The sequence below is a fragment of the Diadema antillarum genome, unplaced genomic scaffold (genome assembly GCF_040938485.1).
Source record: "Diadema antillarum isolate AM-2024a unplaced genomic scaffold, OU_Dant_1.0 seq00000059_RagTag, whole genome shotgun sequence".
NCBI classification, from domain to species: Eukaryota; Metazoa; Echinodermata; class Echinoidea; order Diadematoida; family Diadematidae; genus Diadema; species Diadema antillarum.
In genome coordinates, this window is record NW_027271164.1 from 2,265,757 (window position 1) to 2,278,771 (window position 13,015).

Below are 13,015 nucleotides of genomic sequence, written 5' to 3' on the forward strand. Positions count from 1 at the left end.
CATCTAAATAATTTGAAAACTGTCATAGTACTTTCTGTCACCAAAAATAATGCAGTTACCATGACAACAGCTCACTGGACACTCAAAAAACATTCCTTGCACATAAACCTTCTAAGGTTGCTTATGTGCCAAGTTCAATTTCATTTCATTTCATTCATTTCCACTTTCATAATTGGTTTACAAACTTTGCATTAAAAACAAACAGACAGACAAACAAACAAACAAACAACCAAAAGTACATGGTGTCATATATGATAGCGGCAGAATCATGAGAAGCACAAAGTAGGCTTACTGAAAATGATCCCTTAAGAAATATCATGCTGTAAATATGTGTAATCATTTACAATGAACAGTATAATCATTTGTAATTGAATTGAAACAAACATAAATACAAAATGCGAAAGGATTCACAACTTCAAATGAACAAAAAAAGCTGGATACATGTAGATATGAAAGAAAAGAAGAAAACTCCACATTTAACTATTCATCAACTTGTAACTTACTATAATTGCATCAAAAAGATGTTGTTTATGTAATCTTTTAAATTGTCTTACGGTCTTACTGATCCTGAAAACTATATCCAAATTATTCCATAAAATAGTACCTTCATATAGTGCTCTGTGAAGTTTTCTCATGTTGATATTACAATACTGATGACAATTTAAACAAACAAGAAAAAACATGTAAATAATGTACATACCTGTGCCATTGTCTCAACAACATTCATGTGTCGGTTTCGTATTGTTACAAGTTGGTCTGTAAAGCTGTAGAGAATAAACAAGAAATCAAGGTGAAAATAACAGATTTCTATTACAGGTATATTGATTTGTTCAAGAGAGATGTTTAAATATACTTTTTAGGAAGACATATTTAAAGAACATTGATAGTATAAGTACATGTATATGTGACCGTGCATCACAAAACGAACAAAAAGTCGCACACACTTATTTTGTGTGAGGATTGAAAATACGTTGTAGGTGAAATGGGTCAACCTAGCTGATCTTGACTTTTTCATATTTTCTGAAAGAGCAAGTCTTCTTCTACATTATGCTAAAATTTGGGATCATAAAACGGGCAGGAAAGTGTGTTTTTTCAGCAGTTTTAATATCTCGAACAGTTTTTTGGTAGAATAGTGTGATACAATGTAAGGTGTGTCTTTAGTGTCTTTTTTTTTTCATTTCTTAAAAACCTTGTACACACTCTCCCCTTTCAACTCAAATAACTTTTGAAAGGATGATGCTAAGTACTGCTTTGAAAGTTGGCATTAATCATGGACTGAATGTCTTAATAGAGCATTTTCAATTTCGGCTTAATCTGATAATCTCTTCATCGTTGTTACTCCAGTGGTTTACATCCTGTTTTTTGTCCCATTTATCTGACAGCCATCACGGCTTGGTAAAGATTAAGCGCTTGAATAGACCCTGTTCTTCAGAGCCTCTTTTCTCAGTTCACACTTTTACCCAAGTGTGTGCTTCCTTTCCAATATTTAGATAGGTTTAGGAGAGTCCATTTGATTTGAGTTATACATCATTTCAAAGCTTGAAGTCTGCTCTTTTAGAATATGCTCTTAACTAAAATTTCATGTCTGGCGAGTTTGTGTTCCTCTTGTGATACAGGGTCACATATGTGTTTATATTTCAGTCATAACTCAACCAAAGCATGAACTGCATGTATCTTTAAACAATTGAAGTAGCGTGCTTTAACATGTGAATTGTGAATCAAGAGGTGCAATGTAAAGTATAAAGTTCAACACACATGCTATAAATATCTTTATCTGACCTGGCCTTTGGTGTAGGTGTTCAATATACAAATATGTTTAAATCAATAATTCTCATTAAAAAATTATTTGAACTTGCTTGTCACGTGTACAGACAAGCACAGTTGAGAGTAAAGGACTCGCTAAATAACACAGGTAAATAGTATGTTGTCAACACGTGATGTTGGTTGGTTCTCATGGATAAGACATTTTTCTCTATTTGCTGAAATGCAACAATTCATATCTGGTGCTTTCACTTCAATCACAAACAGTCAAATTGATTATGATTTGTAACATTACCAGTGAAATACCTGGACATGGATGCATTAATGAATGTGTTTATTCAACAAGGATGACTGACAGAACTACAGTATGTGAGGCATTGACTCACAGTTTGGCCATTTTACTCAGAGTTAACCCATTGGCATGGTAACAATTATGCCATCATTAGATGTACAGGTGTATATGTTGCATACCATTCAGAGCACTTATCAGTAAGCTACACATTTGTATTGACGACTTTCAAATGCAAAACAGAGCTGTATTACAATAAGTTAAACATGCTCACACTATAACCTTTTACCAGATGAAAGCACCCATAACACATGAGCTGCAAATTTTCCCATTTTCTCCATTACCTTGATATTTGTGCTTTATCCTCCTCTGATAGGTCGGTGTAGTCAAGCAATTCTGTGAATGTTTGCTGATACCTGTATGAAGATAAACAAATTACATTACACAAGTTGTTTCAGAGGACCAAAAAAAAAAACCAAAATCATCATTATATTTCTCACCACAATAAGAGAGTGGTTTCACTCCTGGATGAAAACAAGAAATATTCATCATTACATATTTCAAAATTTGACTTTATTGCAGTCAGCCTGGTTTCGATGAATTTGCTTGCTTATATTACCAGGGATAAAACTGTAAAGGAGTGTTACATAGTCAAAATGTAGCAAGCAATTAATTTGGAGCATTTTTATTTCATGGCTAGTATCATGTTGCATGAAATGCACAAAAATGTCCACATAGCATTTTTTTAACAACTTTTACAGTGTCACAAATTCAAGTTCAAATTGGAAATACTAACAGCCCTTATCTGTTGGAAACTTGCTGCACAATTATCACACAGCCTACAGGATACAACTTCGAACGTCCTTCACACCTCTACACTTTCAAATTGCAAGTGTTCAGTATGCCACTGGCCACAAATACATTGTAGTTGTGTACAATTGGCAATGAAAGGTTATATCAACGTATATATTGTGAGATCACACTGTGATATGTTGCATGCATTGGTACACCCAGTAAGCACTTTTTTCCCTTTTTTAAATATTCAAGTATTTTTTTCTTTTAAAAATGGAAAAAAAAAAATGTCTATATGCCTTATAAAGTTGTACTAGATAAAAACGTCATGCAACCACAGCATGCTGGTAAAGTTGGCAGAGTATTATGCAACTATCATAGAGGCACTCATTTATTTACACTGTACATACTAGCAGTGCCAGTTTGTAACAAGGACATATAGTTTATTGACATGGTGTCATGAGTAATAAATTTAATAGTGCTGACACATGGTTAAAAACAATCAAATGGCCACGTTGGAGGCATACCGCAAGAACAGGACATTTCATCTACTTTTGGCCAAGGTCTAGATTTGCTCAGGGATACAGATGTACACTCTAATCACAGATAACAGATAAATGCAGTACAATGGAAGAGTATTTTGTACACTTGAATACAGACTTTAGTAAGCCAACAAACTTTGGACTCCATATCAATCTGCTCACAGTGACATACATTGCACACTAGAGTTTACACTGTAGTGTTAATACTGAGTGAAATATGGCCACCAAACTTTGGTTAAATACAGCTGTACGTATCTTTCAATAGCATAATGTGATAAAATTGAGGTTCAAGCAGTGTGTCATCAATAAAAGTACTTTGACATTGTCACTCTTTATGTCTAGGTCCCTATTTGGGGGGGGGGGGGGAATGAGCTGGAAGCAATGCTTTTCAGAAGCTCAGTTCTCTTAAGACGTGTAGAAAAGCATGTTATACAATTTTTTGGGAGTGACATTTCAGGAGCAAATAAACATGTTCAAAATTACAAGCACCTGCTGTAAAATGATACAATATTTGTTCTTCTGATAAGAATTCACAAGGTGTTCTTCACCCATCTTTTTAAAGTCATCAAACAAGTCGTACATGGTATTAGACCTCACATTGCCAAATACATATCTTATATTACTGTAAAAGTGGATATTTTCGCGCAACTAATTTTTCGCGCTTGGCCGGGTAAGAAGAGTTTCGCATGTTTTAAATTCCGCGGAATCAAGACATCACGCACAGGAATATATGGCGAGCAAAAATATTCGTGTGCATTTATTTTCGCGCTAGTTTCTGGTTGCGCGAAATGCACGAAAACTTCAACACCGCGAAAATTTCCACTATTACAGTATGAGGTACTAAGGGGTGTGAGGGGACTTTCAACTCACCATCCTTGCACAGTCCTGACAGACGGCATCTGTAGTAGTTTCTCTGGTAGTAGATTGATTTCCCTCATAATATTAGCTATTCTCACTGGTAGTTCTTGCCGTAGAAATACATACGACTTGGCAGCATCTGAGCTTTGACTTTGACCTGCGATGAGGAATAAAAAGGAAACAAAAAAATGTGTGAGGTTGATAAAAATGAGAAAGATCACAGCATTTTGTTTATAGTCAATATTGTTCATAACAATCTTGACAGGAAATACTTATGGACAAATACTCTTAATTTCTGTAGTGCAACTTAATCCAGCAAGTACGTATACAATGTAGCAATGTATATTTTTAATACCATCAGTAATGTAACCACTTTGTTTGAAAAAAGGAGAAACTAGTGTCGTCTTCACACCGTAGTTGCAGTTTTCATCCAATAATTTCTTAACCTGAAATGACATGTTTCCATCTCTGCAGTGAAAGTACCAGCTCAAAGGCCTACTTTGTATACCAGCAGTTTTAAAGCTTAATCCATATAAGCATGGCATCAAAAGTCACTTGTAGAAAATTACATCATTTTCGGCAGATTGTCGCATTGTACAGAAGACCTTTAACATTTTCTTTCTACTTTGCACACTGCCCATACATGACTGTGTTGATACAATGTATTCTGAATAGCATCACGCGTCCATATTGCCGTATTGCCCATACCACAGGAAGATAATACCAGGTATACAAGCTACAACTTGTTAAGCCAGATGAAATGGACATGGTAACATGCCCAATACAAACTTGCTTGCATACAATGTAGTACACTATCACAATTCACACAATGTGAAATGATTACTATTTACCATGTACACATTAGGTTGTATACCGTACCACTAGCAGGGTGTTTACTGCTTCAAGCTGAACTGGTGTACAACTGTACTGCATAATTCGGAGGGCCAGGGAATACAAAAATTGGTATCTTGAAGAACTCTTCAAGGACATTCAGTCAATAACCCTATGCAGCAGTCTATACTCTATACCAGCCATCCACCAACAATTTTTCATTGTACAGGTAGTCTGTACACACTTTTACCTGCACATCCATAGATTGGTCATTATGTACAATGCAGCGGATACTGTGACAGCCACTGACACTGTATTGACAGGTACATCTATTCAACACACTTGGAGTTGGGGGGGGGGGGGGGGGCGGGCTTGGGTGTCTGTAAATTGGTCCAAATCCAGGAAACTGAACTGCTATTCTCTTGAGGAAAGTATTGAATTGGAACACCTTGAAAAGCAACTGTTACAAACTGTACCAATACTATAACTGTCACAGCCTGTCCACATGAATACTGATTGCCAGTAGATTCAATAGTGGTACACTGTACAAAAAATAAATGTACGTGTACACAAACATACCAGTGTAGGCCTACTGTATGCTATAAGCCATTATTTTTGTGTGTACAGATATTTTCACTAATTAGGACGTCGCACACATTTTCCTAAGATGCTGTTTTCGCGAATTGACACCAACGTTATCTTACATGAATTGCTACCCTAGTGCATGACAATATTTTCGTGTGTACTATTGATAAATCCTTAATCCAACTGTGATTCACAAAATCAACAAAAATTAAACCTTCATGAAAATAACGGCTTCAGAAGCATACAAGCATATCGTTGCTGGGGTGACAAGACCTTGTACCATATCTGAAATTTTGGTGAAAATGACTTTTTTGGATTAATGGTCAAATAATGGGTTAAGTGGTATCCTGTCCAAATCCCAACTGTCTCACTCCGAAAATGAAGCCACCACGACATGTCAAAGGAAAGGCTATCCCATTCCCTATAGTGCTTTGGCTGCCACGTTTTTTGGCTCTCCTGAACATTTGACATTTTATACGAGGTCTTGTCACCTCAGCAACGATATGCACTGCTCCATCAAACACACCTCCAATACTGTACTGTAAAAGTGGATATTTTCGTGCAGCTAATTTTTCACGCTTGGCCGGGTGAGAAGATTTTTCGCATGTTTTTAATTCCGCAGAATCAAGACAGCAACCACTGGAACATATAGCATGCAAACATATTCGCATGCTTTTATTTTCACGCTCGTTTCTGGTTGCGCGAAATGCGCGAAAATTTCAGCACCGCGAAAATTTCCACTTTTACTGTATGTACATTGCAAACACTCACACACTTTTAATGAAGACTTTAAATATCTTTTCTAACTAGTATGCTGCCATATGCCCTACAAGGTGGATATTTTTATTCAACAAAGTTATCACAAAACTTCGAATGATCAATGTCAACTTTGCAAGAATGAAATTTGAGACCACTGACACAGCATTAATAAACTTTGCACACTGTATGCCTATTACATGTACATGTACTGTAGTACCTATTAAAACGTAGTATTGCAAAACCAAAAATATGATCTGCAAATTGGAGTTGGGCTTCTTTGTGGCATAAAATTTCACAAACTGCCACTCAATGCATAGACAGTGTAGACAAGAACATTTGCATGCATAGTTTTGTAAATCTTGCCTCCTTGGGAAATTTACAAAAAATTTCAGGTTTTGCACAGAACCTCCTTGGTTGTCCTGACGCTATAGTGACAGTACAGGGCACAAATTTCAATGGCACTTTACTGGCAGAAAGACAGCCATAATCTGTAGAATCATTTGTGCGTGTGTGTGGGGAGGGGGGGGGGGGGCATATTACCATCACACAATAGAAGCAATCTGTGGCTTACTTCCTGTTACCTGCCTCTCCAACACAAAATCAGAACTTTGGGTTTATTTTGAAAATCAGTTTGGCATGAACTGCACAGCCAAATCATTCAATGTCACCACAAGTGCTGTATCCGGTACCTCAATACAGTATGTGTGTGTGTTTATAAATCAAATAGCAAATCTGTGTAGGCCTATACGTACATGTACATGTACATGTACAGTATTATGTACACGGAATTGTGTTACCCAGTCTGCATTATGTAGAAACTGGAACGCTACTACATGTGTAGCACACTCGTATCGGGGCAATTGCCCCCCTCCCCTCCCCCCTGAGATCAGTATTATACAACACTTATTTCGAATATAGCTATCTGATTGTTGATTGCCCATCACGTGACATTTAATAAAACGTTCCATCGCACGCTCTGGCTGTCAGCCGTGCAATTTGTTTGAGCAAAACTGGATAGTGCATGGCTGACGTCACCCATTTCCATTGACTCCCGTGTTAAACTCAAGATCGACTCAAAGTTTTTGTTCCATCGCACGGCTTTGATGTCACAATAAACAAACATTTGCCACGCGCACTCAACATTTACAAGCGCGCTTCCAAGTGCGTACTTTTGTCACTCATATTTGTGAACAACTTGGTTTCGTGTATGTACGTACACGGTGAAGGCGACGTGCGGCTACTCCTTCGTCTTTCACAGAAAATGGTTGCCATTTCTGTGCTAAATTCAAGAATCTGTGCAGACCAAATCTGTTGACGTTTGAGGTGTTGTATAAAACAAATAGTGTATGGTCTTTACTAGTACAATAGAACAAGATTTCACACTCAGTGAAAGATAAGGCTCTCTTTTCAACTCGGCTTTGCCTCGTTGAATAGAACGCCTCTATCTTTCACCTCGTGCGAAATCTCGTACCATTGCACTCATGACCATTCACTATTTGTATACGGGTACTGCAAACATTGTAGTATGTCACACAAAGGTCACTGACAGTTGCCATTTCCCACATACACGCTGGCCATAAGGATACACTGGGTGATTTCAAGTTTGGTGCTAGTGCTACAAGTATCTCAGCACTAGCATTGGCGATAACTCAGCACTAGCATTGGCGATAAAGCCGAACTTGAAATCAGTCGGTGTAGGAGTTCGACCTCAAAGTTATGATATATTTCCAGTTGCTGGTGCTGGGCTCGGTGTTGAATGTCGTCTGCTAAACCGAGCTTCACTGTTTGTGTTCAGCGATTTACATGTTTTTTCCCATTGTTTAACACTAGCCCCAAGGGATTATCATTTTCGTCATTTAAGGTTCAGTACTGGTGTTGGCATTGCTGTGCGAGACCCACATTCACTTCCATAATAACGCGCAAAGTCTATGCTGATGGAATGTTCGCCTACATGGACATAATGCACACGAACACTCCAGACATGGCTATACAAATGTAAATCTGAGCCAGGGAGTGGGAGCACAATTAAGATAACTGTGTTTGAAAGAAAGGATGAAATTTGAGGCATTTTGATTAGTCTTCCTCATTACGTGTCTAAAAACTAAGCAGTCATGGCTACATCTTTTGATACTGGACTTCACCTATGCGCCATCACTTTATTCGTCGCACAATTCCTGCGGACTTCGTGGTGGTACCAAATGCTAGCATCTAGTGTTGGGATCAATAATTTGATCGGTATCGCTTCGTTAATCTGACCGTCAGTATTAGAGCTCGATATAAGTCTGTTATTTGGGGGCTTAGCACTAGCACTCCAAATGTAGCACTGAACTTAAACTCACCCAGTGTAGATCTCATTTCATTACTGTGGTTCTCAAAAAATTTTTGGAATACCACTTGCCAGTTGCCACAATGTCTCAGAAGTCCAAATTTGTGAATTACAGCTGTATCATCATCACAAAATACATTGTATGTTGTATTTAGAATTTAATAGTACAGAAGTATGGACAAGTCTGGGACACAATAATAAGAAGATGTATTCTCCATGAAAACTGTATAAAAAAAAAAGAAAAAGAAGAAATCTCTGTAATATTTAGCTTTGAAATAAGTAAGCTGCAACATACAATACATACAATGTATCAAATTACATGCTTTACCTTGCATGTCACAGTTTGCTGGGGTAACGGACAAGGCTACTGTATACAGAAGCCCTTTTTACACTTGTGTTTCTTAACCCCCGACTTTCTCTGACCCAGGACTATTGTTAGTCCCGTGCCAATTTTTTCAGCTTTTTACACTGGCCAATTAGTCCCGTACTATCTCTTGTCCGGGGCTAAGGAGAAAACTGACCTTTTTACACGACCGTATTTCTTAGCCCCGGACTTTCCAAACCACATGAATATTCATTATTACGCTGTGCACTGTACACGTACACGCACGCATCGGCAGCACTTGATTACCTCGTTTCTGATTGGTCAGTGGGGTTCGGACTTAGCCCCAGATATTTTTTTTCGTTCTGTTTACACTCACTTGCTTGGCACTGCAATTGCGGTGCTAACCCTGCTATTTTGCAGGGCCAGGTAGTACCGGACTATCGGTGGGGCTAGCCCACTTTGGCAAAAACGAGTGTAAACAGAAAGTGGGCTAAGGATAGTCCCGTACCAACGGTGGGGCTAAGGCCCCCCCTTAGCCCCACCGTTGGTACGGGACTAAGCAAAAATTTACAAGTGTAAAAAGCCCTAGAGACTCCAACCCAAAGCACCTTCTGATCTGGAGATTCTCCCGCCTGAAACCCCTAGCAAACGGGAGACTCCAAGTTGATGTGTGCGAAGTGCGAAGTTCCTAGGGTTCTACAATGTAGATGCTCTCTGGTGCTATCTAAGGCTTATTTTTTCAACATACAATAGCAATAAGTTAGTAAGAAATCCTTTCCAACGGGAGACACAGAGCCAGGGCGGGAGAAATTAAATCTCAAGCGGGAGAACGGGACATTTTGCAAAAATGGGTTTTTGGTGGGAGATCTCTCGTCGAAAACGGGAGAGTTGGAGTCTCTGTGTATACCTGACTGTATATCATACACTTGGAACTTTGAATGACTAAAAACCAACAGGGTGATCTCTTCTACCAATAAGCAGAAGTTCTGAGTTCCAGAAGAAACCTCCAAATCAAAAGACAGCTTGGATGACATTTTAATATCGGGATAATACTTCTGCCTTTGACTGTCCGGCACATCATCTTATAAAACACTAAAAGTGAAAACTGTTGATATAATTAGATAATATAATCAAGGAGATTTTAATATCCATTGCCAAAAGTGAAGTGAACCATGCCATGACTACCAGGCAGCGCGAGTCTGGCTTCATTTCAGTCATGGTTGTTCTCCCACTCCTTCCATATTGTGGGATAATTATGCAACAGATGATATCCATGCCCATGACTTTTCGCATAAAGTGTATAATGCAGCTGTTGAACGACAAACAGTGATTACTGAGTAAAGGTCCAGTTTACCTTTGGGAGTAGTGATTTCAATAATCACATTTGATGCATATGTGTAGGTCTGTTGTATCACAAAACATCCTGCCATATAAAATTTTCGCAATAAAGCCTAAAATATAAGGAGATATCAATATTTTTCTCAATAAACCGTAACTGTAGACGGTTTAGTCTGAAAACATTTTTGTTATAACTATTGTTCACATTTTGTGTATTTAACATCGATTATACAGATTCAAATTTTTACAGTAGTTGTTTCAATAGAACTATTTTAAAGCACTAATGCTGGGTTTCTGTTTCATCTGCAAATGGTAAATTATGCCTTTAAACACTTACAGTAGGTACAACTGTAAGATTCTTTCTCTATTGGTGTCAGCACTGGTCATTCCATTCATATTACTCTCTCCTGTGTGGACACAGCTCTCTCAAATCTGCCCTGTTTGTTTATCATTTGGCAACCACCCATAGAACTGCGGGGGCTTGGCATCCAGAACAGTATTTGATTGGCTACTGGGAGTGGGTGTTGCCACAATCTGTATGATGAAAGGCTCCAGTGCAGATATACAGCTGTACTGGTACTATAGTATGTCTGGTACTTGTACATGTGCACGTACGCCACTGCTAAAGACGGTATTTACAGTACAACTGTATTGCATTCAGTGCTACAGTATAAGGGCATTGTAGACAGTGTCAACATACCAATCTCACATAGCATTAGTGGTTTGTTGGTGATTCTCATTCCATAGGGAAAATACAAGGGTAGCACCACTGAAGCTTCACATTATGAGATTGATTATATAAAATATTGTTCTTTTTTAAAGGTGTGACATCGCTGAATATCTAATTGTAAAGCAAACAGGTACAATGTACAAACTAGATACCACATGTATGATTAAAATGGTGAGCTATGAATTGGAGCATACTACGAGTACTAATGTCTGTTCAATACTCAAAGTAAAGGCAATTTGTTGGCTCAGAGCAGGGAGGTGTCTCACCTCCCTGCTCTCCCTCCCTGCTCAGAGTCATGCTGTTAGATGGTGCTCCTGTTTCAGGGACATATGTACACTATGCATAATAAAGCTCGGTGTTGTAGTCTTTTATTGGTGGTGTACATAGTAATACTCCATGTCTGAGTGGTCTCGTGGCATCTTGAAATGATAGGAAACCAGCAGTTCTGCCACTGTTAGGTGGAATAAATATTATAAATAAAAATTGACTGTGTTGAACTATTCATTCCTGCCTGTGCATAATCAATGTAGTTTGTGATGGTCCTACTGTACAGTTACATTGTATGCCTACAAATTTGTATGATAGGATCCCACTAAAAGACTAGGAGATATGTTCCTGAGAGACTACACTGTATGTACAATGTCTGGCTTCACGGAATCCTCTCCTAAAATGTTATCAAACTTCTCCGGAGAGACTGATTTTTCTGTCTAACTGGATGTCCCATGCTAACCTCAACAACCTCCTCATTGCCAGACAGGCGTCTTTATCCACCAGATGAAGATCACTGAACTTCCGCCCGACAGCCAGTGCTGGTTCTAATCCTGATAGCATGCAGCGGGTAGGGTCTACTGCATATTAGTCAATGACATTCTTGCACTGAGTTTTTTTTTTTTTTTTTTATGGCAACTGATTGACAAATTGCCCTTCTTTGGCATAAATAAGAACTGAATTAAGCAGTGTTTTAATAGTAGTAGCCACAATAATAATAATAATAATAATAATAATAATAATAACAATAATAATAATTATTATTATTATTATTGTTATTATTATTATTATAAATCATTGGGATACATACATATGTACTGTAAAAGGGCTGGATTTGTACAATGAAAAAATATTTATGAGTAAACTCGGCCTAGAATCTAGCACATTATAGCGGGTAAACTTGGCCACTACACGACTAGGGAGCCACTCCAGTCACTTCCGAGTATACTCTGGAGTGATGAGACTCATCTTAAACAGGTTAATAAATCAATACCCGGTAACTGCCTTCTGCCCCTGAAGTCCAGGATTGCCAAACCATCTAAAGTTACAGTTATGGTTTGTTGAGAAAAATAGGGAAATAATAATTGATAGTCCCTTTTGTTTCGCTGATCTCCACACAGTCCACACAGTCCTAACGCAAGATGAGTACGCGTCAAATAAAAGTGCGTTGCACTGTGGACTATCATGTGACCTAGGTCACTTGATAGTACACAGTGCAACGCACTTTCACTTCGGTGCCGCGCGGTGGGCGCAGCAAATTCATTGTTTTGTCATCTACACACACACGTAGCCTAAGCCCTAAGGATACCTAAAGACAGCTAAAACGGTTTCAGATGTGGAATAAAATGGGAATTTCGAGGACCCTAGATGTGGAATATAAAACAAATAATCAACTTTTAGTTTCAGGCAATGAGACAAACTACTGTATCACTTCCTCGGTGATCTGAATGTGTAAGCTATCTTTCCTCAGCTGCGCTTCGGAAAGATAGCTCATCCAAATCGCCTCGGAAGTGATAGTTTGTCCCATCACCTTCACCAATATACTAATGATGCACAGGATAGAGTGTGTTAGGCCAAGTAAAAAAAGAAACCAGTTTCTCGTCCTCGCGCG

The 13,015-nt window shown here is 38.3% G+C and overlaps 1 protein-coding gene across 1 annotated transcript in view; it reads right to left on the minus strand.

Annotated features, from left to right (window-relative positions):
* The window catches only part of LOC139725762 (pyruvate dehydrogenase (acetyl-transferring) kinase isozyme 2, mitochondrial-like), a 28,883-nt gene that overhangs the window by 13,070 nt on the left and 2,798 nt on the right, over positions 1 to 13,015 (minus strand). Inside the window, exons 2-4 of the mRNA XM_071636845.1 lie at positions 4,255 to 4,399; positions 2,395 to 2,466; positions 701 to 764 (exon numbers count right to left, since the gene is read on the minus strand). Coding sequence (XP_071492946.1) covers positions 701 to 764; positions 2,395 to 2,466; positions 4,255 to 4,399 — 281 coding nt within the window. The remainder of the gene's footprint in view (positions 1 to 700; positions 765 to 2,394; positions 2,467 to 4,254; positions 4,400 to 13,015) is intronic.